At 42.3% G+C, this 25,575-nt stretch overlaps 1 protein-coding gene across 1 annotated transcript in view; it reads left to right on the top strand.

The window, feature by feature from the left end:
- LOC126156517 (facilitated trehalose transporter Tret1-like) overlaps positions 1 to 25,575 on the top strand; it is a 67,680-nt gene that overhangs the window by 32,752 nt on the left and 9,353 nt on the right. The window contains exons 4-5 of the mRNA XM_049916316.1: positions 12,624 to 12,766; positions 18,555 to 18,705. Of these exons, the coding sequence (XP_049772273.1) occupies positions 12,624 to 12,766; positions 18,555 to 18,705 (294 nt within the window). The remainder of the gene's footprint in view (positions 1 to 12,623; positions 12,767 to 18,554; positions 18,706 to 25,575) is intronic.

Genomic DNA, 25,575 nt, shown 5'->3' on the forward strand with positions numbered 1-25,575 from the left:
AAAAATGAGAAGCAGTGCCAAAAGGATTAAAATGAATGATGAATAAGTACAATGTATTCGATTCGCTGATAATATACTAGTCTACCAGACTCAGAAAAGGGTAAGAACTGTTTGTTAATTTTCTCTGGTGTTTTGGGCAGTTGCAAACTGAAAATAAACACTTAACAAAACTAAAATAATGGGAACACATAAATAGATGAGACTAATAAGGGCAAACACTAAGAAAGGAAATTCGATAGTAATACAAGTAAATGCATTCTGTTATTTCGGAAGTACAAAATGGTTCAAATGGCTCTGAGCACTATGGGACCTAAACATCAGATGTCATCAGTCCCCTAGAACTTAGAACTACTTAAACCTAACTAACCTAAGGACATCACACACACCCGTGCGCGGTTCTAGACTGAAGCGCCTAGAAAAAAAAGAAAGGTGACATGTTCCACATCCACGAGGATCTCCTCAACACGGATCTATGGAATGAAAAACTAATCTGGCCACACTGGCTGGCTGGGAAGTACAGCCTGAAGTATAAGCAAACAGCAAGTGCTCACCCATCAGCTTCAGAATTTCCATTTAGGCAAGAAAAACCTCATGGTGAGCATCGAAGTCTTTTCTCCATTTGCTAGCACATCTCTAATTAGACTCTCCCAATCTCACAGGAGAGATGTTAGGACCAACATCTAACAAAACTCTTTGAATTAGTTCTCACGTCAACTCTGACAGAAGTTGCTATGAACAGATTGACGGAATGGCGATGGGGCACCATGTTTGCGAAAGCATTTGAAGGAAGTCTTGAGTCAGCAGTCCACAACCCCTGCACTTCTTGTGATATGTAGTTGATATGTTCGTAATCTGGGAACTTAGATGGCACATTTTACAAGACTTTTTGTGGCATCTGAACCAACGGCATTAAAGCATCAAGTTAAAACTAGAAAAGAACAACCAACTTCAGATCCTTGTTGTGCTAGTCAAATGAAAATGGGACGGTGTACTAGGTCAAAGCTAACACTGTAAACCAACGCATACAGATTTATACTTGCATGTCTGCAGGTGTCATGTCCCCTCGCAAGGAGGATCTCAGCACACTAGTGCAAAGTGCAGAGGGTTCTCAAAATATCCGACCAAGAGAATCTAGCATCAAAGTTGCATGTCTTGCAGACATTTTCCTGGAAGAACAATTGCAGCTGCCAACCGATCCAGCATGCCATAAAGCCGAAGCTCCTAACCTGCAGTTGTAAAGGAAGAAGAGAAAACTGTTACGACACCTTTTATCCCTTACTTCGGTAACATGTTAACGAGAAGAGGAAGAATGGTTCGGAAATGTAGGGTCAAGTGTGTATTTCGCCCACCACAAAAGACAAAATCCTTGTTATGGGCCATTAAGGACGACCTAGAGGGTGAGTGCAAAAATATGGAAACACCAAAAATGCAATACCTTAATGTGCCTAATATGGTGCAGGGAAACTGCTGGCATTCAGAACAGCTTCCAGTCATCTTGGACTATTTCTGTATGATTTTCCAAAGGAATCTTTTACCATTCTCCCTGCAAAATAGTGGCAAGTCTAGGTAACAACGATGGAGATGGATAGCAATCATGCACCCTTCTTTCCAAAGCAGACCACAGAGGGTCAATAATATTGATATCTGGTGCCTGTGATGACCAGGGGAAATGTTACAATCCATCCTCTTGCTCACAAAACCAATCCTGGACGATGTGAGTTGTTTGAACAGGGGTTCTGGCAGTAACGTGTCCTTGCAGAGTAGCCATGGGCCCTTGGAATACCAGGACATGGCTGCCCTAATCATCACTGATTTTCCTATTATGGGCATTTGCATCACTGATGCACACTTTGGAATTCCAGGTCACATTGCAATTCCCAGATTTTGGAGCTCTCTTCGTGCTGTTTGTGAGGGAAACATTTCATTCCCTAGTGAGTTTTGTACTGTCATCCTCTTAATTTTCGTCACAATCCTCTTAAAACACCCTCCATCATGACCACTCAACATACGGTTTCATCTGCATTGTGAGACCGCCAATGATGTTTTTCCACTTTCCCTTTATGTGGGGAAACCTTCAATGTTGTACCTCTTGAATCTCCAAACATTTCGGCTCCATTGGGTACAGAAGCACCCACCATATGAGCACCAGTAACTTGCTCATGTTTGACTTCACTTAGTTCTGACATAATGCATTCACAATTACATGCAACACTATTGTGACCACAGATGACGCTTGAAATGTCTTGAGATCATTGCACAGGTGCTGTTTGTGGTAAAAAACAATAGTGAAACCTGCAGGCTTGGCTAGAACCTGAACTTATGTTCAAAAACACATTTTTTGTTGTGTGTCCATATTTTTGTCTAAGATGTATGGAGGCAAGATTATCCACATGGTGCAGGAAAGGTGCACAAAGCACTAGTATCAGAAAGATAAAGAATGACTAAGAGAGTCAGCTGTCACAGAGCATTGCATCTCCAAAGGACTTAGCATGAACAATGATGGCATCAAGTTCTTAAAAAAGTATAAGACACATTGGACAGTGTGTGAAAAGAATCTTTAGAGATTCTAGTAGAGGAACTGATATATGAAAGACAGAGCTTTCCAAGTAAGTAAGGCTTGTGACCCAGCCTTGAGCATGCCCAAGGCACAATGAAAGTGTGTGGAAAGATCCATTCACACAATATCAACTGAAGACTAGCACCATACGATGCATACATACCTCCTCCATTTGCATTTTTCTGACCCTCATGGCAGTGGCATGAAGACCAAGGGCCATGGCGCGTGTCCTGTCCAGGCACTTCCCTATCCACATTTTTACCCATCCTCCATTAGATTGTTACCTCAGCCTTTTATTTCCTAGAATCCAGCAGAGATCTTCCTCAGTTTACCTGCTATCCATACTCCTGGCAACATGTCCTGCCCACATATATTTCATTTTCATTACTGTCATAATAATTTCTTTCTGTCAAGTGTCTTTCCTCATCCATTTGTTTTTTGTCCTGATATTGCTAATAATACCAACATTCATCTCTGCATTGCAACCTTGTAGTCTTGAATAGTTTCTGTATTAAAGATCCATGCCTCTACCAAAAGTCGTACTGGTAATACCGGGTGATCAAAAAGTTAGTATAAATTTGAAAACTGAATAAATCACGGAATAATGTAGATAGAGAGGTAAAAATTGACACACATGCTTGGAATGGCATGGGGTTTGATTAGAACAAAAAAAAAAAAAAAAGAAACGAAGTTTACAAAAGTCCGACAGATGGCGCTGGACAGCAAAACGTCAGTGACTACACATGACAATCGTGTATAAAAGGAGCTGTAATGAGAGAGAGAATCAGATGCGCCAGCAGTTGCTGCATGTTGATGTTACCTGAAAAGGCGCTTTTAGTGAAGCTGTATTATCAGAGTGGGGAATGTGCTAGTTCAGCGTTACGATCATATCGCCGCAGGAAGGGGATTTGAACGGGTAAAGGTCCGTGTGCAGCTGTGGCGAGAATGATTTTGAAGTTCGAAGCCACGGGTTGATTAGACGATAAACCCCATAATGGCTGACCGAGCACAAGGCATAATGCTGCTCTTTCTACATTATTTCGTGGTTTATTAAGTTTTCAAATTTTTGATCACCCGGTACATACTAGTTACATCCAGAATCAGACATCTTTTAATATTTTCTGTCACTTGAAGTATTTTATCTTGTACAAGGATGCATGCTGCTCATGCATAAAGGTGGTCCTTGTAAGTAGAAACTATCAGCCTTCTTTAATGAAATTTTCACTCTGCAGTGTAGTGTGCGATGATATGAAACTTCCTGGCAGATTAAAACTTTGTACTGGACCAAGACCTGAACTTAGAACCTTTGCCTTTCTCTAGCAAGTGCTCTACAAACTAAGCCACCCATGCATGATGCACAACCCATCCCCACAGCTTTACTTCCATCAGGGCTTACTGCAGAGTGAAAATTTCACTACGGAAACATTCCCCTGGTTGTGGTTAAGCCATATCTCCACAGTATCCTTTCTTCCAATAGTGCTAGTGTTGCAAGTTTTGCAGGAGAGCTTGTGTGGGTTTTGGAAGGTAGGAGATATGATACTGGTGGGACGAAAGCTGTGAGAACAGGTAGTGAGCCATGCTTGGATAGCTCAGGTGGTAGAGCACTTACCCGCAAAAGCAAAGGTCCTGACTATGAGTGTCGGTCTGGTACACATTTTTAATCTGCCAGGAAGTTTCATATCACCCTTCTTCTCATATAATGAAATCTATTACTTACTCTTTACATCATCAGATGGCATATTCCTCATCAGTTATGAAATCTGTGGATAGCTTTCATCATGGAGATATAACATCGTTCAGCATTATTCTGGTGTGTTGTGACTCCACTTGTAGTCTGCTTTCAATTCTTGTTACATTCTCTCTGGCCATATTATGTTAAAAGAAATTAGTCATTACTAAAAGTTTGGAAACATAAATCAGTGTCATTATTACCTTACTGGGACTACAGCAGGGGAATTTGGAGATATTGTATTGTGTAGATTCTATTGTTTTCCTTGCTGGATTTGTACAAGCATCGTTCAATAAGTAATGCCCCACATTTTTTTCTCAGAACATGTTTATTGTTAAGAGTCAGAATTTGGTGACAATATACATAAACATGTCTTGTCCATGTCCTATTTTCCTTTGTAGTCTCCATCACATTCTATGGCTGTACACCAACATTGTGGAAGAGCATGTTTTCCCTTCTGGTAAAAGCTCTTGTTCTGTAGGCTTAGCCATTTTTTCACTGCATGACTGACACTCCTGTCATCTTCAAAGTGTGTTTTCCATAGAGAATCTTTAAGTGGCCCAGAGAGATGGAAGTCCCAGGGTGCCAGGTCTGGACTGTAAGGTGGTTGAGGCAACAATGTCCATCCCAATTTAGCAGTGTGTTCTCGGTTTCTCAGACTTGTGTATGGACGTGTTTTATCATGTTGAAGCAAGATTTATGCTGGACTCATCCGGTTGAACATGTCGGAAGTGATTCTTGAGTTTATTCAGAGTCTTCATGCATGCCTCTGAATTGATGGTTGACCCTCTTGGCATCACATCCATGAGAATGACATCATCACAATCCCAGAAGACTGTCACCATGACTTTTCTGGCAGAGAGGGTTGTCTTGAATTTCTTCTTTTGTGGTGAATGAGGATGATGCCACTCCGTGGACTACCTTTTTGTTTCCATTGCAAAGTTGTGCACCCAGCTTTTGTCCCCCATAATGATCCATGAGAGAAAGGCCTCTGTGTCAGTCTCAAAATGTTCCCACAATTCAGATGAAATACCTTTCCTTGAATCTTGTGGTCCACTGTGAGCGTTCTTGGAAGCCATCGTGAGCACCTCTTTGAATATCGGAGAGTCTCGATCGTTGCAGACACACTTCCAATGCTGACCAACAACTGTAGAGCCAATTGTCGAGTTCTAATACACTGGTCGGCACAAATAATGGCATCTGCATGATTCAGCATGTCTGGAGCAATGGCTGTGACAGGATGTCCCTAGTGTGGCTGATCATGGAGCTCTGTTTCTGCATTTCCCGAGGCTGTAACTTTCTTTACCTATCACCCAACTGTTCTCCTATCAACTGCAGCATTGCCATACACTACACACAAATGTTTATGGATGTTTACCATGGTTTCTTTTTCTGCACACAAGAATTCAATAACAGCATGCTACTTGTAACGTGAGTCATATGTAGACACCCTTTTGACACTTTACTATGGCTCCGCTTCTGCCAGAATGGTTCAAAACTTCACTGCTGCAAAGGAACAAACATCAAATGTGAACCAACAAGGGCATTTGTCTATGTGTATTAATGGCTTTAAAAAAAAAATGTGGGGCATTACTTATCGAACAACCCTCATAGTTTGTTATTGGGCAATCTGAATCATGAAGAGAAAAAATATTTTTATTTAAGTACTATTGTTGTGTGTCTGCATTTTCAACAACTCAAGTTTTATCAAAAATCACTCAAGCACAAACAAATTGCAAGATAATTTACACCCTTATTCTTATTAAACCAAACAGAAACAAAGATTGCTAGAGATGGATACCTCATGGGAATAAAAGTACTCTGGAGATTTATTGAACAACTCAAGTGACAGTGCTGGATAACACTATAACTTTGCCAGGCTGGGAAGTACTCTAATATGAGCCACTGTCTCAGTGTATGTACGTTTTCTGTGCTCCTCAGGTTCCTAGCTATTAGTCATCAGGTGAAACTCGTCTTGTACTTTACTATATGTGCCTGCAGTTCCACAGTTATCCTCCCATAGGCCACTGACACCTGCTGATTACCACTGCAACACTGGAAATTTAATTATTGTCTGCAGCCATGTACCATATGAGCAAATTTTCAATTCTATATTGAGTACTAATATTCTGCTGAATATGTGGACTATGACAGTTCACATTTTTGTGTTGTCTCATTGTCACTGTAGGCTTGTACCATGGGAAGCAAGAAGAGGATGTTGTTTGGTGGTCGGTAGCCTCTTTCTATAACACAACTGCACGCATTAATAACAGGGTTCTTTATCCGCATAAACAAAGAGCTACTTAACCTAAGATAGTCAGTAATAGTCCATGTTAGCCTCACTGCTGGTGAAATACAAGTCCTGCTATGCACACTCGTCTGGTCACTACTGACTGATTCTGAGCTAGAGGTTGAGCTAACTGGAGCTGTGACTCCCACTGTGCTGTAACTGATGACTCGTCTCGTTGACTCACTGGGTGACTGATTGGGACTGACTGGCCCTCCAGTCCACAGTGGCGATCTAAATAGTGGAGGTCCCAGAGGGTATTGGGAGTGCGTTTCTTGCAAATCTGTCTTTTGCCTCTATCAATTTTCTCACAATCATTTTGCCACCGGGAGTGCTGGCACCACTTTATGCCAGCACAGTCGATGAGGATGATAGGATGATGATGAGGACAGCACAACACCCAGTCCCTGGGCAGAGAAAATTGCCCGACCCAGCTGGGAATCAAACCCAGGCACAGAGGATTGACAGTCCATCACGCTGAGCATTCAGCTATCTGGGGCCAGATGACAGGGCAGAACAAAATCGATCACTGAAATTAAAATGACAGCCACTCATATTCACTTTTTTTTAAGGAACTTAAGATTGCAACCTATGTCCATAACAAGACACAATTAAAAAACTATTGTCAGCAAAGATAAATGTTTTAATTTCATGAGCAACACGGCCCTGCCCCTCCCCCTCCCCCACCACACCCACCCACCCACACACACACACACACACACACACACACACACACACACACACACACACACACACATCATGGCCCTTCAGTAACCACCATTAGGAGAAAAAATCTCAACCAACAATTGGATGAAGAGTTGATTAGATGGGTGGCTGTTGAGGAGCAATGGTCATTAGCAGCCGACAAATGGAGTGCCAATCATACCTCAGTCACATTAGGCTTCCCAACGAAGTGGGCTTGTCAAGAGCTGAAATTCCATTTAAAATAGTTTACAGACACATGTACTTGCAAAAGTATAAGCAAACCTACACTTGCTCATCCACTAACCATCACCAACTCAGCAAGAACTAACATGGAAAAAGTGATACTTCAGAAGCCACGTTACAACAGTAGCCAAACACACAACAAAGGAGAACATGTAGCAACGTTTATCAACTCCACCATTAAAACAGAAACATCCCTAAAGAAGCAGAAGTCAAACAGAGTACGGCCAAATCATCAACAAAAAATACCACTCACTGTCTCTCTCCTTAGACATCAGCTTTCAAGCAGATGTGATGAAAGTGCTATTGCAATACGGGATGTCTTCTTAATGACATGTCACTAATGAAGCTCTACACAATGAGACTCATCAATAACATCACCCAGTGGGCCAGAAATTTTCTTCTTTGTGGAGTCACAAGTAAAATGAATCTGTGGCTCTCCACCATGCCCCCTCCCAACAGGACAGAAAGGTTGAGGACCTCAAGTTGACTGGAGCTTCATGTGTATAGAGCACTGTGTACACCATGTAGTTAAATTATCCTGTTGGATCGTTCTTACCATGGTATTTATATTGTGATTCGCATGAGAGAAAAACAGTCCAAGCAAGGTCAAACATTTCTTTTGTGTAGGCCTATGCAGAGTAAGCTCCCAGTGTCTGCATCAAAGCAAGAAATAGATGTACTGAAATAAGTTGCTCCTGCACCAAATTAATTAATGCAGGTGTTAATAAAACACAAACTTTCTTTGTATTCCATGACAGTAAGTCTTCCCACTATAGCAGACAGTGTGAAAATGAACAGAAAAGGCCATTCTGCTTGATGCATTTAAACATACAATAATTAAGAAATAAATTGCACTTGTTGCAGACTTTCATGGATGAACTCATATATAAATAATAAATGTCAGAATAGGATCACTTGAATCAGCTGGAACTATGATATATTATGAAGGCCTTATGAACTACAGTGTGAAACACAAAGTTGTGGTCTGTCACCCACCAAATGGGGAGCTAGGTCATTTCTTCAACAGCCTAAATAAGATAACTGGTCAGTTGAACCCAATAACCTCACAATACTGGGTAATTTAAATATTGATGCAAATTATTGCAATATTAATAATTTAAAATTATCAGGTTTATTGAATTCATATAACCTTGTAAATGTAGTAGCTTTTGAAATCTGAGTAATAGATTTAACTTCCAGTAGGATAGACAATGCAATAATCAGCAAAAAATGATTAAGATAGTGTTCAGTTCAGTAACACAGAATTTCACTTCTCTGGTCATTGTTGCTGGAAAACTGATTACTTAAATGTAGATCCTCCACAAATTGCAAAAATAATTCAGCAGAAAAGAAGCATAACCACTATGAACATAACCAGATTCAAAAACATACTAGCTACAGAGAATTTGGACATTGTCTGCCAGTTAGAATGGTCAAATAATAAATGGGATGAATTCATTCAATTCTGTTGAAGCATTATGAGTCGTGTTGTCCAATTAAAACAGAAACGGTTTTCAGTCAGTGGAAGAAAGAGTTAAAATAAACTACCAGCTATGTTAGTCAAGCTTCGACAGAATATCCATGAACTCAATATAATGTACAAATCATCTGGGCTGGACATTTTCAAAGAAAAATATACCAGTGCTAAGCAAAGCTTCAAACTAGACCTCCTAAATCTTGGGAAACGAGTCCACAGTGAAGCAATAGCACAGTCAATTAATGTAAGCTATGCCTTCTGGAATCTTACTATGAAATATTGTAAAACATGCATGAACACATAATGTGAAGCAATAAATAGCAAACGTGAAGGTCAACTGATAAGAGACCAAAAAACTGCTTGTAACCAACTGGCGCCATAACTCGAGACACAGATCCACTCAACATTCTGGTGCACTGCTACACAACAGATAAGGACTCTGAATTTGAGGAAATAAAAGGACAAGAGATAAGCAAAATAATTCTATAGCTAAAGAACTAACACTCAAGTAGTTGGGATGGTTTTTCCAGCACAGTAATTAAAAAATACTCAAATGTTGTGGTTAAAACAATTCAGCATCAAAGAAGGTATGTTTCCTAAAGCATTGACAAGGAGCATTGTCAGACCAATACATAAAAAAGTATCAAAGGAGGAAGCATAAAACTACAGACCAATACCTCAGATTCCCACATTCAGTAAGATTTTTGAATCATTAATGCTGGTACAGCTTTGTGCATTTTTCACTATAAACAATCTCCTTGCAGAAATTCAACATTGATTTCAAAAAAATCACAATAGTACTGCACCCATCACAGAATTTTTGTGCCAAGTCTGTAGCTTTCTAGATGAAGGAAAGCATACTCTAGGCACATTTTTAGATCTCACAAACGTTTTTGGCCTGGTCAACTATGCACTTCTCTTGCAGAAGCTGAGAGGGCGCAATATTGTGCACACATCTCTTGAACTCCTATCTGCTTACCTACAGAAATATAAAAAATGCACAAACATAAATTATCAAAATGGAGTTAGAAAAATCTATATTCAGTCTTTGACTGAAATGGTAATGCAGTGTGTGCTGTGTATGTATTAGGACAATTTAATTTTTTGTTCATATAAACGATATTATACATCCTTCTAATTCCCATATGCTGATGACACCTCTCAACTGTTCTATGGTGACCATGGGGATGATGTATTTTTTAACACGTGGCATGTATGAGGTGACTAAATATTTTAGTAACCAAGACCAACTTGTGCACAGATGTGAAGGAGGCATTTGTGGAATTTTATATACAGACAACGGAGGCTGTAAGTTCCTTGCTGTGCACTTGGATGACAGTTTTCAGTGGGGAAATCATGTTAACTAGATATTCAGAAAGGTAAGCAGTACATTGTATTTGCTTAGCCAAATGTCCAAAATTGTATGTAATGAAACATTAAAACAGTGCACTATGGAACAGTTTTTCTGTTTATAAGTTATGGGATAGAGCTGCACTTGAACAGATCACTGGTGCTATAAAAGAGAGTTGATAGGCTGGTTCATGATCTGGGACACAGGGAAACCTGTTGTGATGCCCTCATGAAACATAAATATCTCACTGTGTTGTAAACCTTTGTACGCAAATGAAATATAGTGTACCTCTGTAACAATACAACATTTTCATAGGCTGTCATTTGATGGCAACACACAAAAAGAAATATAAGAAATAAATAAATATTCTCCAGCCTTTGCTGACATGTTCAATAGCATTTGGAGAACTATGTGTTATAAACAAGGCACATTGTTTGCTGAAGAGTCACTTATCAGTGCTTGAATATTGTGATAGCATTCAGGAATGTGTACATTGAGCTATGAATATGAACTGTCATCCCACTATTGGATCCATTCCAGAATCTTCATGCCACCTACAAAGAGCATTATGATGGAGCAAGGAGTGCTGCTCTGCAATCAGGCTGAGTACATTCTGACCCAGTCCAACTGCAGAAATCTCCTCAGTCATTTGGGTATTAAATGCAAAATGTTGAGAGAAGAGAATGTGGCATTAGTTTTTGAATGTGGTACATCATTCCACAAAATCCAAAGCAATAATGGAGACCATGATGAAGGATGTATGGTTGAAATAGCAGGTTATCTGTGTAATGTACATTATATGTCACCAGACCAACCCAAGGCAGATAGCACAGCCAATGGCACAAAATTTTGTCCCAGCCAGTATCCAGCCTTTGTTCACCACAGATCCGTAGTTGAGAAGGATAATCAAGAATTCTGTTCCTGTGATGATGTACTTCACAACTTCACAGTACTAATATGAGAGGTGTAGCTGGTATTGTATGTAGCTTGTGGCATAGCATTTGGTCGCAGTAAGGCTGTGGCATAACACATGACACACAAAAGAAATTCTCTTCAACCTAATATGGGGAACAGAATCATTTCCCAACTCCCAAAAGTATTCCACAATGTTCCCATTTATGAAATCTGGGAAGGAGTGTGCCTGCCAAAATTGTTGTTGCAGTGTTGCCCTCTCTGCTGTGTATGAAAGATTGTGGAACATATGGAGCGCCAACTTAGATTATGAGTCATGGAAGTGGTATCAGACCATTCTGGAATGGAGAATTCAGCCACACAAGGAAGCATGCTAAGGATTACTGCCTTTGCCAAGGAACTTTGCAAAATATTTATTATAGATCAGAGTCAAGTCACCTACATTTAATAATGTCACTGTTAAGGGATCAACAGGAGGAGGAATGGCTGGAAATGAGGGACAAGCTGTTGCTACCCAGATGTCATACAGTGCCTGGCAACCACTCATGTGAAATGAAGTACACTTAAATACCTCTGTACAGGCCACTGTCCCCTTCTGTGCCTAGAGGACCCATCAGTCTACAGTGTTTGAGAAGTGTTAGAAGAGTTCACTGAGTTTACACATGAAAGGACAATCCATAGTCAGGGGAAATGAAATTGCCTTGTATTTTAGGGAATAATACTGGAAGAGTCAAATGCTTATTATGTTTTTCCTTTGCCTCCCAGTTTATACCAAAAGGTTGTGAATTAGCTGTTACTATGCTCCTCAAGCTGGTTGTAACAACATAATCTTGAAATTACCATTTTTAGTTTAATAGATCTTTATAGATTTCTAAAGAAATGTTTAAACACTCATCCTATATTATTATGGTTGTGCAATGTCATTTTGCATATAAACTGCCTTCTCTTTTTAAGTAATCAGAAATAAATTCAGTGTTTCTGTAGTTAGATAATAAGCTTTTTCATGTAACACAGTTTTCAGTCTCATTCTCATTATTTTGAGATTATTCACTGCTTTTTTACCATAAGAGTTGGTGTAATTCATAAATTTGCATGAAGTAGACTTATTTTAAGATTATTAGCATTATGTATGCAGTATATAATGTCATCAGTAAATGAAATCAGTGATTACACTAAAAAAACAATTTACTCCACAGCTGTGCTTCACCATCAGATGAAGAAAGTAATGTAGCAGATGAAGTGTGTGAGACTACATCGAGATGCAAGCTGGTGACCCTTCTGAGCAGGATGTGGTTACTTTTGTGTGACCCTGCTGTCTGGAGGCCTTTGCTGCTACTAAACATGTATTTCCTTTTCATGCAGCTTGCTGGTGTTTATGTGGTTGTGTCCTATGCTGTGGATATTGTGACTAATGCAGGAGTGGTTATTGATGCATACATGGCCACAATCATGCTTGGTGGTGTACAGCTTGTCTCTAGCCTTGTTGTCAGCTACATTGTTACCAGGTATTTTAGAGAATAAAATAACTTTTTTATAATAATGCATTAACACAATCAAAGAACATTCAAATAACTTGCATAGTTGAGTAAATAATTCTTTACTTCCAAAGAAGCCAAGAAATGTGATTAGTTTTGTGCCACATATCATTGTAAGCTATATAGCCAAGTTTTGATCACACTGTGAAATTATTATGCAGCAGCTGTAAAATAGACAATATGTACAATACCATTCTGCAGCTGTACATGCAGTTGTATCTGGTATCATTATACATGGTGCCCTGTTAATGTGTGGTTCTGGGTCAGTTGGTTAGTTAGTTACATGTTCCATAGATCAGTAGAATGATTATTTTATCAAAATGATGTGGAATGAGACAGTTTACAGGTTATTACATATGATTTGTGTTAACATTAATGAGCACATTATTATTTTCTGTTCTACTCATGCCAGTACACTGTTTTTTTACTGGCTATCAGTTTTTAGAACTTTGTCAATGGAATAAAAGGAATTGTCCTGGAGAAATGATTTTAAATGAGATTTAAAACTTACTTACATCGGAAAAGACAGACTTACCATAAAGATGACACACTGAGTTGCAGACAGGCACATTCAGACACTTACACATAAGCTTTCAGCCACAGCCATCATCGTAAAAAGAGAAACATACACCATTCATTCACACAAGCAAGCACTCCAGCAGCTCGGGCCTGACAACTATTGCGTGGGATGGAAGCAGCAATCTCAATTTTGAGGGGGAGGGGGGGGGATAGCAGTGTACGGAGGGGCAAAAGAGGATCGTTGTCTGGTGGAGTATGCAGGGAATAGGATGCCAACAGGTGCAGCATCAGGTGGTTGTGGGGCAGGGAGGTAGGAAAAAGGAGAGGAGTGGGGAAAGATGGGCGGGTGTATTGGCAGAGGGTGGCAAACAAGGAGGGTGGGAGACGAGAATGAGGAGAAGGTAATAGGACAGAGGAGGTGGAAACCATTGTGTGGAGGATGTGGGGACAGTATATTACCATACGCTGAGGCCAGAATAATTATGGGACTGGAGGATGTGTTGTAAGGATAACTCCCATCTGGGCAGTTCAGAAAAGCTAGTGGTGGAGGGGATGATCCATATGGCTTGGGGAATGGAGCATCCATTCAACTCAAGCATGTTATGTTCTGCTGCATATTGTGCCACAGGGTGGTTTACTTTGCTCTTGGCCACAGTTTGGCAGTGGCCGTTTATCCTGGTGGACAGCTGGTTGGTGATCACAGCAATATAAAAAGCCATGCAACAGTTGCAGCAGAGCTGGCAGTTGACATGGCAGCTTTCACAGATGGCCTGGCCTCTGATGGGGTAGGATAAATGTGTGACAGAGCTGGAATAAGAAGTGCTGGGTGGGTGGATTGGGCAGATCTTGCACCTGGGTCTTCCACAGGGATATGATGCTTGTGGCAAGGGATTGGGATTGTGAGTGGCATAAGGATGGTATAGGATGTTATGAAGCTTGGGTGGGTGATGGAACATCACTTTAGGAGGGGTGAGAAGGATCTCAAGTAGGATGTCCCTCATTACAGGCCATAGGTAACAAAGCTCTGGCAAAGAATGTGGTTCAGTTGTTCCAGTCCAGGATGGTATTGGGTGACAAAGGGGGCACTCCTTTGAGGCTGGTTCTTGGGGCTGGTGAGAGGTTTGGGGGTGTGATGGGCAATGGCAAGGCAGATCTGTTTGTGGACTAAGTCTGGGGGTAGTGCATGTCTGTGAAGGCCTGGGTGAAGTCCTCAGCTTACTGGGCAAGGAAGTTCTTGTCACTGCAAATACACCATCCCTGGTTGGCCAGGCTGTATGGGAGGGATCTTCTACATCTACATCTACATACATACTCCACAATCCACCGTACGGTTCGTGGCGGAGGGTACCTCATACCACAACTAGCATCTTCTCTCCCTGTACCACTCCCAAACAGAACAAGGGAAAAATGACTGCTTATATGCCTCTGTACGAGCCCTAATCTCTCTTATCTTATCTTTGTGGTCCTTCCGTGAAATATAAGTTTGCGGCAGTAAAATTGTACTGCAGTCAGCCTCAAATGCTGGTTCTCTAAATTTCCTCAGTAGCGATTCACTAAAAGAACGCCTCCTTTCCTCTACAGACTCCCACCCAAGTTTCTGAAGCATTTCTGTAACACTCGCGTGATGATCAAACCTACCAGCAACAAATCTAGCAGCCCGCCTCTGAATTGCTTCTATGTCCTCCCTCAATCCGACCTGATAAGAATCCCAAACGCTTGAGCAGTACTCAAGAATAGGTTGTATCAGTGTTTATAAGTGGTCTCCTTTACAGATGAACCACATCTTCCCAAAATTCTACCAATGAACCGAAGATGACTATCCGCCTTCCCCACAACTGCCATTACATGCTTGTCCCACTTCATATTTCTCTGCAATGTTACGCCCAAATATTTAATCGACGTGGCTGTGTCAAGCACTACACTACTAATGGAGTATTCAAACATTACGGGATTATTTTTCCTATTCATCTGCATTAATTTACATTCCTCTATATTTAGAGTTAGTTGCCATTCTTTACACCAATCACAAATCCTGTCCCAAGTCTTCTTGCATTCTCCTACAGTCACTCAACGATGACACCTTCCTGTACACCACAGCATCATCAGCAAACAGCCACACATTGCTATCCACCCTATCCAAAAGATCATTTATGTAGATAGAAAACAACAGTGGACGTACCACACTTTCCTGGGTCACTCCAGATGATATCCTCACCTCCGATGAACACTCACCATCGAGGACAACATACTGGGTTCTATTACTTAAGAAGTCTTCGAGCCACTCACATATTTGGGAACCAATCCCATATGCTCGTACCTTAGTAAGGCGTCTGCAGTGGGGCACTGAGTCAAATGCTTTCCGGAAGTCAAGGAATATGGCATCCATCTGATACCCTTCATCCATGGTTCACAAGATATCATGTGAAAAAAGGGAGAGTTCCATTTTGCAGGAGCGATGCTTTCTAAAGCCATGCTGATGCATGGACAGCAACTTCTTCGTCTCAAGGAAATTCATTATATTCGAACTGAGAATATGTCCGAGAATCTTGCAACAAACCGATGTTAAGGATACTGGTCTGTAATTTTGAGGATCCGTCCTTCTACCCTTCTTATATACAGGCGTCACCTGTGGTTTTTTCCAGTCACTCGGGACTTTACATTGGGCAAGAGATTTGCGATAAATGCAAGCTAAGTAAGGAACCAGTGCAATAGAGTACTCTCTATAAAACTTAATTGGAATCCCATTAGTACCTGGCTATTTATTTATTTTCAACCCATTCAGCTGCTTCACAACCCCAGGCATGTCTATCACTATGTCCTCTATACGGGAATCTGTACGAGACTCAAATGGCAGTATGTTTGTACGATCCTCCTGCGTGAAAGATTTCTCAAATGCTAAATTTAAAATTTCAGCTTTTGTTTTGCTGTCTTCCGTTGCCAGGCCAGACTGATCAGTGAGTGACTGGATGGAAGCCTTCGACCCGCTTACCGATCTTGCGTAAGACCAGAATTTACTTGGGTTTTCAGCAAGATCTTTTGCTAAGTTATGACGGTGGTAGTGGTTGTATGCTTTGCGCATCGCTCTTTTTACATCAGCACGAATCTCTACTAACTTTTGCCTGTCCTCATTCTCCTGATCTTCCTTGTACCGCAAGTGCAACTGTCTTTGCTTTCTGAGCATTCTACAAATTGCGCTGTTAAACCAAGGTGGGTCTTTTCTGTCCGTAACCCACTTTTTTGGTACATACTTGTCCAATGCATGATTTACAATGTGTTTAAAATTTTCCCATTGTAGTAACCAAAACCAACTGCGGGAACGCCTTGGGCTGCAGATCGGAGGCGCCAGGCGGGAAAGCCGAGGACGAGTCGGACGACAGACCAACGACAACTGACAACAACCGACCACGACTGACTATGACTGACACAACAAGGAAGAGATAAACAACGGAGGCTTGTGGAAACTACAACACCAAACTCCAACAGTAAATCCACTCAGAACCAGAGCCAGGCAAATGTCAACAACGAGCAACGACCAGAATGCAGTACCGCCGAGATAGAAACGAAATCCAGAGCGAGTACCAGACTGACTGGAATAGGGCAGAGCGGTCCCTATATACGAAACCGGAGGGAGCAGCTATTGGCCGCTGTCTGCACATGCCATAGTGGTGGCGCCCTCGCTGCACGAGAGCTGCTGCGCGGAATAGCCGCCGCGGAGGCGGAGCCCTCTATGGGTTGACCACGTCCATTTGTTCTGGCAGCGGAAGGTACTAGACCCATAATTCTTCCACGTCCATCCTACTGGAAGTAAATGAAGTCGATTCATTTACTAAGTGGGATGCTAACAACTGCTTATCTGCTCTTTCTAGTAAGAATACTCTCCTAGCCTTCTTGACCGACTTTTTAACTTTCATAACTATAGTCATAATGACAACATCATGATCACTAACCCCTGTTTCAACACTGACACCGTGGATAAGGTCTGGTCTGTTCATGGCTACCAGATCTAAAATATTTCCATTACGCATTGGCTGTCGATTTAGCTGCTCAAGACAGTTTTCGGATAATGTGTTCAAAACTAATTCACATGATGGCTTGTCTGTACCACCTGTAATAAATCCATAGACATCCCAGTCTATACTAGGTAGGTTGAAGTCGCCTCCGACTAATATAGCATGATCCGAGTACTTCTGCGATACAGAGTGTAGACTCCCTTTGAATGATTCTAGAACTGCCACGGTGGAACCTGGTGGCCAGTAATAACACCCAACAATTAACTTTATTTCTCGTAGCCCTGTTAAACGTGTCCAGATAACTTCACAATCACACTCTACTTCGATCTCAGTAGACACAATGTTTTTGTCAACTGCAATGAAGATGCCACCTCCAATGGCGTCTAATCTGTCTTTCCAATACATGTTCCAACCCTCACTAAATATTTCAGAACTTCCTGTCTCAGGGTTCAGCCAGGTCTCAGTCCCAAGAATAGTTAGCGTGCCACACGCTTCCTGGAGGGCAGTAAATACAGGCACTTTATTCAGAACACTCTGAAAATTTACTGCTAATATCTTGATAGCTGAAGTGAGCGCATCCTGATTTCCCTGCCTGTACATTGACTGGTGAGTGTTCATCAGGACAACTCGCACTACTGCCTAGCCTAAAAAAAAAAAAAACCATGTGCACTCCACAAGTTCTCAGCTACCCGAGTAGCCACTTCCTTTGTGTGAGAAAGGGGTGACATCTATCTAAATGCAGGTCCTGTTTATGGTTGATGGGTTTAGTGTGGATAGGGGTGCAGATGGGGCCATCAGAGAGGAGGAGGTTAACATCTATGAAGGTGGCATGATGGGTTTAGGAGAGAAGGTGTTGAGGTTGTGAAAGAATGAAGACAGGGTGTCTTCGTCCTGAGTCCTCAATACCATTTCACCATAAAGCAATATGATATGGCCCATGGGACAAATTCAATATATGTGTTTCAAATAGACCAACTTGTAGTGTTAAACTCATAGTTATGTAGTCTTGTGTGTGCACACGTTCACTCAATTCTACATTTACAACTTTTGCATCTACACTCTGCAGGCCACCTTACGGTGTGTAGCAGAGGGTAAGTTGAGTACCACAGTCTTAATGCCAAGAGTGTGTGTGTGTGTGTGTAAAAATGTGTGTGTGTGTGTGTTTGCATTCTATACATACACAAGCGAAACAGCTCGAATATAGCTTACTCCCATTCTCTGTCTTCCAGATGTGGTCGTCGGCCATTATCAATCATCTCTGGTGCTGGCATGATGCTTTGTATGTTGGGACTCTCAATCTACCTGCAACTAGCTGACCTGTCTGCCACTAATAAATCTGCAGTTACAATGCTACCACTTATACTTCTCGTCCTTTATGTGGTATGTATAAAATTGAGATTAATTAAGTTTACAAATTAAGTAATAAGTTATAAAACCATACAGATAGAAAGGAAGAAAGTGTTACATTTTAAGCTTCATTCAGTTGAATAACATACTGAAAGAACAATACACATCATTTCCCACTGTAGCACTGATAATTGTTACTACACATAAATGAATCTGAAACTTAACCAAGATGATGAAACAGGTAATTCCTTACTCATTATCGTGTTTAAAGTATCCACAATATTGTGTTAAAATAATGTCTTACTAAGTATCCGCTTCATAGCTGTCATAAAGCAAACCCATGTTTTAGCTTTTTACAGCATGTAACTCAAAACATTCATACCACTATTACCAGAATTAGCAAAATTTTACAGGCAAGATATTGATCCAGACAGTATATGCCTGTATTGAACTGATAACATTAGGATGTCATAGATAACTGTGAACAAGGTGAGTTATGTAAAGTATGGTTGGATTGTAAGGATTTTTGTTGTTGGTCTGCAGTTTGGTTAGTGTCACAGGGTAGCATGTGAATGCTCATGACTGTACCTATCTGCAACTTACCCAATATGCATAATACCTTGCTACATATATACATAAAAAAGAAAAGAAAGGAAAAAAATTAAAATTAAACAAATATGCATATAGCATTTTGCACTCTTGATGCATGCCTGTTGGATCAATTCCCTGCAAATGGCTAAATGTTACTTGATCTACCTGTCTGATCTTCAGAATCTGTCTGTTATATCACATTTCAAAAGTTTCTATTCTCTTCTTGTTTGTATTGTTTACACTTCCACATAAGGCTACACTTCAGAAAATACTTTCTGAAAGAACTCTCCAACGCTTAAATTTCTATTGAGTCTTAAATTTCTCTTTTTCAGAAACTCTTTTCTTGTCATTGCCAGTCTGCATTTTATATCCTATTATTTTGGTCATCATCAGTTATTTATACATGGGGAGTCACATAAGATATAACAGCCCTTTTATTTGTTGAATGGTTTGAGATAACAAAGTGAGGTTTTTGGCAAATAAAAGTACACAGGAGGCCAAATAATTCTGCTGTATGTTTCATCTTTATTAACACTTGTATCAACTGAGATACTGAAGCAATTACTTTCTTTTCAGTGGAATGGTATATGAGTCTGTTAGAAAAGTACCCAATCTTATTTCTTTTCTGTCTTGAATCTAGCATGCTTGCATGAGCTGACCCTGAACCTTCATGCGCATGGATGAATTTTTTTCCTGGCATCAGTTGCTGGCAAGCAGAATTTGAGTGATGTAGTGTGTAGTCCTCACATTGGTTTTTCATTGGAAGCAAAATGACAGAACAAATGGAGCAGTGCTACTGCATCAGTTTTTGCCAGAAACTGGGTGACAGCCAGGTGGAAACCATTCTGAAGATTCAGATGACATTTGGTGATGTTATGAGCATCACACAGATTGAGGAGTGGTACAGCCAGTTTAAAGACAGTTGCATATCAGTGGAGAGTAAACCACGCTCCGATCTCAATATGCCAAAATGACCAGGTCACTGCCAAAGTGAATGATTTGGTGATGCTTGACCATCATGTCACTATTAGGGAAATTGCAGGAGAAGTGAGCATCAGCACTTTTTCGGTACATTCCATTATGACCATAGCTTTGGCCATAAAGAGAGTGACAGCGAAATTCATGCCGAAGCTACTGACAGCAGAGCAAAAGAAATTTCATGTTGAAATCTCACAGGATATGCTGGACTCCACAAACAGTGACCCCAACTTCATGAACTCCGTAATCACAGGTGACGAGTCCTGGGTGTACGGGCATGATGCAGAAACCAAATTCCAGTTGTCACAGTGGAAGCTTTCCGTGTCTCCAAGCCCAAAGAAGGCTCACCAAGTGCACAGCAGCATCAAAATGATACTGACTGCTTTCTTTGACTCCCACAGTGCGGTACACCACGAGTACACACCACAGCGTCAAACAATCACCAAAGAGTACTACAGGGATGTCCTCCATCAACTATATGATGCTGTGTGGCACAAGAGACTGGGCTTGTGGTTGACACAAAATTGCTGCCTCCATGACAACAATGCTCCAGCCCATTCCTTGCACTTGATTCAAACATTTTTGGCAAAAAACTATATTCCTGTGCTTCAACAGGCTCCTTATTCTCCTAATTTGGACCCCTGTGACTTCTGGCTGTTCCTCAAACTCAAGAGGCCATTGAAAGGAATGTACTTTCATACAAGAGAGGACATTATGTCAGTGACAATAGCCAGGCTAAAATCCATTGCGAAAGGTCATTTTGGTATTCTTCCAACAATGGCAGCACCGCTGGTAGAAGTGTGTGGAGTCCCAACGGAACTACTTTGAGGGTGATTAGGTGTCCACTGCTCCAGGTAAGTGAAGGGTTTTCCAGAACAAAGGTTGGATACTTTTCTAACAGACCTTGTACTTTTTTCAACACTGTTTAAAAGCTGTTGAGAAGACAAGTACAAGGATATAAAGTTTGTTGATGCTAACATTGAAACTTTTTGCAGAACTATCAAAGGTGTGTGTTCAAACTGAAAGGTAAGGTGACCAGAATCAGCTGTTGTGATGTAGACACAATTAAGTGGAGCTGTCATGCCAGGCTCCATTGTTGTCTCAAGCCTTTCAATTGTTTACATATGTCTACAGAAGCTGTTCACTTAAGCATGAGTATGAACACATGTTTGAAATATTTTTCTTAAGCCCCTTCTATTCACTAGAGTGAAACTTCCATAGCTTTTACTTTTTGTATCTATGCCATATAACATAAAGCTAAGAGGAGACATATTTTATCTTTGTAGTGTAGGCCTAGCTTCTTGCTGCTTATACTGACAGAGCCTGGCATGAGAGCCCTACTTGATGTTGTTTACACTGCAATAACTGATTATGGCTATCTTACATTTCAATTTTAATGTATTTCCCAGATCCTTTTGAGAGAAGTTTCAATGCTCACGTTAACCAGCATTATATCACTGTACTCAGGTTTTCACGAGCTTTTGAATGCTCTGGGCAACTCTTCTGTAACTCTCCCCATTCCCTAAACCTTGCCAGTCCTTTTCCTTCATCCATCTTCCTTTCCCTTCAGCCCGTCAGAAGACAGAGCCACTGACTCCAAAAGCTTACACATTTCCATGAGGTTTATGTCTATTTCTCCTGCCACCACTTGGTGAGTAGATTCTTTGTCTACTCAATCACATTATATTTTCAAAAATTGATTGTTTTTGTTTATATATTCACCATGTTTAGGGTAACTGTTGTGACTTGGCAAGACAGCCAAGCCACTATGACCGGTAGCCGAAAGGCACGTGTTTAAACTCACGCAGGCTGGCGTGAGGTCTGGAACAGGACAATGTAATTAATATAGCCAATAAGGTACGTTGCTGCTGGAATACATAACTTTAATCCATAATTGGTGAACATCGGTCTGACGGTACATGCATCAGCAGATAAATAGCAATTGATAATGGCACCTTGCTAGGTCGTAGCAAATGACGTAGCTGAAGGCTATGCTAACTATCGTCTCGGCAAATGAGAGCGTAATTTGTCAGTGAACCATCTCTAGCAAAGTCGGCTGTACAAGTGGGGCGAGTGCTAGGAAGTGTCTAGACCTGCCGTGTGGCGACGCTCGGTCTGCAATCACTGACAGTGGCGACACGCGGGTCCGTCGTATACTAGCGGACCACGGCCGATTTAAAGGCTACCACCTAGCAAGTGTGGTGTCTGGCGGTGACACCACATTCCTCCCCCACAAATTGGCGAACGGTTGTGTTATAAGGCTTCCGCCCGCCGTGGGGAGGACCCCATGTTGACGTATGCCACAAGGTGGGGAGCCTAACAACAGGCGAGGCTGTGCCACCCGCACCCTGCCATTCGGTCCGAGGGGAGCTAGGAAACGCCTGAAAACCTAGTCCAGGGTGCACGCCAACATGCGGTGTATGCGCCTGTAGAGAGACAGGAGGGGCCGAAGGGTCGACCTCCATCGGGTCAGAGCACCCGACGGGCGAAGACGACAGATGGTCCGGAGCAGGCAAGAGTTCCATGGCGGAGGACAACTGGTCACGGGAAGCGATCGGCGGCGTGTGACCCAGGGAGGCGCCCGGCGGTGCAGCGACGCGTCCACTGCCGGCGTCGCCGGTGGGAGCACAGGCGGCGGCAGTGGCGGCGCATCGCCATGGGGCAAAATGGAAGGCAGCGTCGGTAACACCTGGGGCTGAGGCGAGCCAGTAGATGGGTCCCCAGGGCGCTGACCGGGCGGCACCGTCGCTGAAAGCAGACGGGGAGCGGCAGATCCCGTGCAACGACAGAGGTGCAGCTGATTGAGATGCTGACGCACCTCACCAGAGGCCCCCAAAACCAGATACATCGCGCGGCCGAGGCAGCGAAGAATGCGCCCTGCGAGCCAACGCCGTGAACTTCGATAGTTGTGATAGTAGACAACATCGCCTGCAGCAAAAGCAGGTGTCTGCCGCTGCACAGGAACCTGATGCGGCGGATGTAGCAAAGACATCAAGGTTCAATGAGGGCGACCCTGAAGCAACTCAGCCGGCGAGCGACCATCTCGGGGCTGAGAGCAATACGAGGACAAAAAGAGCAATAACGCGTCCTCCCGAGAAGCGACTCTTTCAACTTCAACATCTGTGACTTGAAAGTCCGGACCAAATGTTCAGCGGCACCGTTTGACTGTGGCTAAAACGGCGCGGACGTCAGTTGTTGAATACCATTGGACTTGCAGAAAGACTGAAATTCTGCGGAAATGAATTGTGGGCCATTGTCGGAAACAATAGTCTGTGGAAGACCTTCAATGCAAAAGATAGCGGATAACGCTTGGATGGTGGCAGAAGACGTCGTGGAAGACATCCAGACAACAAAAGGAAAATTACTAGATGAATCGACCACAACCAACCATCGAGCATTCCAGAATGGACCAGCAAAATCGATGTGCAAGCGTTGCCAAGGGGAAGTGGCTTTTGGCCATGCAAAGAATTTCTGCGGTGGTGCGGATTGTTATTCGGCACACGCCATGCAAGAAGAGCACATATTCGTAATCGCGGCATCGATTCCGATCCAAGTACAGTGCTGAAGAGCAAGTTGTTTCGTTCTCACTATACCCCAATGTCCTTGGTGGAGAAGCCGTACGACGGAGGACTGTAACGAACGTGGGACCATGACCCTGGACTGATCATTATCAGAACGCAACAGCAAAACACCATGTCGTACAAAAAGTCTCTCCTTGTGAGCAAAAAATCAGCGAACCAACAGATCCTCGATCCGTGACTGTGACAAGGGCCATTGCGTAGCAACAAAACGCAGAATGGTAGCAAGGACAGGGACGGCAGCTGTGGCTGTAGCTACACGACGAAAATCAATCGGAAACGATTTTACCACGTCATCAGTTTCCGAATCAATGAACATGCAAGCAAGTTCGGAGGAATCGAATGCTCTATCCTCAGCAACTGGCAAACGGGACAACGCATCGGCGTTTCCGTGCTTAGCAGTGGACCGATACAAGATATCGTAGCAGTACTGCGAGAGGAAAATAGACCAGCGAATGAATTTCTGCGAATTTGGACGCAAAGGCAATAGGGCGAACGTGCGAACCATCTTTGTGCACAAGCACAGCACCGATCCCGAAATCCAATGCATCCACCATCAACAAAAGGGGTTTCTGGGGATCGAATGGCGTAAGGCAAGTATTGGAAAGCAACGCCGATTTCAACTGGCGAAAGGCGTGTTCGCATTCCGTCGTCCAGACGAGCGGAACACCTTTACGGCGTAAGCGATGAAGCGGAGCTGAAATGGAAGAGGTGTGGCGCACATAGCGATGATAGTAATTTATTTTTTGCAGCACACTCTGTAGCTGCTTCAAATTCTGCGGCGGAGGCAAGTCTTGTATGGCAAGGAGGTGCTCTGGACTGGGATGTATGCCTTGGGCATTGAGTACATGTCCCAGATATGGCAAATCACGAGCAAAAAACACACATTCGTCCTTCCGCAAGCGAAGACCATTGTGTCGCAAGACCTGAAATAATGTTCTGAGATTCGCTAAATGTTCGTCTTCCGTCTTTCCAGAGATCACAATATTGTCCAGATAGTTTGCTGCAGTAGGGACCGACGCACAAACAGTTTGTAGATATTGCTGAAACAATGCAGCGGCGGATGCACACCCGAATGGCAGTAGTTTGAATTGATACAAACCAAGAGGTGTGTTAACCACCAATACGCGCTGGGATTCTTCATCCACCGGTATTTGCAAGTACGCATCTGCTAGGTCCAACTTCGAAAAATATTCACCCGGGCACAGTTTGTCAAAAAGATCTTCCGGGTGGTGTAAAGGAAAAGTAGCAGTCACTAGTTGTGGATTCACTGTTGCCTTGAAGTCCACACAAAGTCTCAATTTTCCGGAAGGTTTTTGCAAAATGACTAAGGGTGATGCCCAGAGGGAAGCCTGCACACGTTCAATTACACCTTGAGATTCCAAATCGTGTAACGTTTGTGCGACCTCATCACGCAATGCGTGGGGAACATTGCGTGCTCTGAAAAATGTCGGTTGCGCGTTTACTTTCAGTTCCAAATGTGCTTTATAGTTCTTAGCGCAACCGAGGCCCGGTGCAAAAATGTCTGCAAATTCTTCACATAGAGGAGAAACACTGGCTGAAGGCAGTCTGGTTCACTGATAGGACCTGATTTACTATAGACAAGTTAAACAACTGAAATAAATCTAAACCAAACAAGTTCACTGCAGAAGAAGAACGAAGTAAGTAAAATGACACAAGTTTTGTTTGTCCCTTGTATGTTGCAAGAAGGTTGCACTGTCGTAACACAGGGAGCCCGTGACCTAAATAACTAGTT

This window comes from Schistocerca cancellata, chromosome 2 (genome assembly GCF_023864275.1).
Source record: "Schistocerca cancellata isolate TAMUIC-IGC-003103 chromosome 2, iqSchCanc2.1, whole genome shotgun sequence".
NCBI classification, from domain to species: domain Eukaryota; kingdom Metazoa; phylum Arthropoda; class Insecta; order Orthoptera; family Acrididae; genus Schistocerca; species Schistocerca cancellata.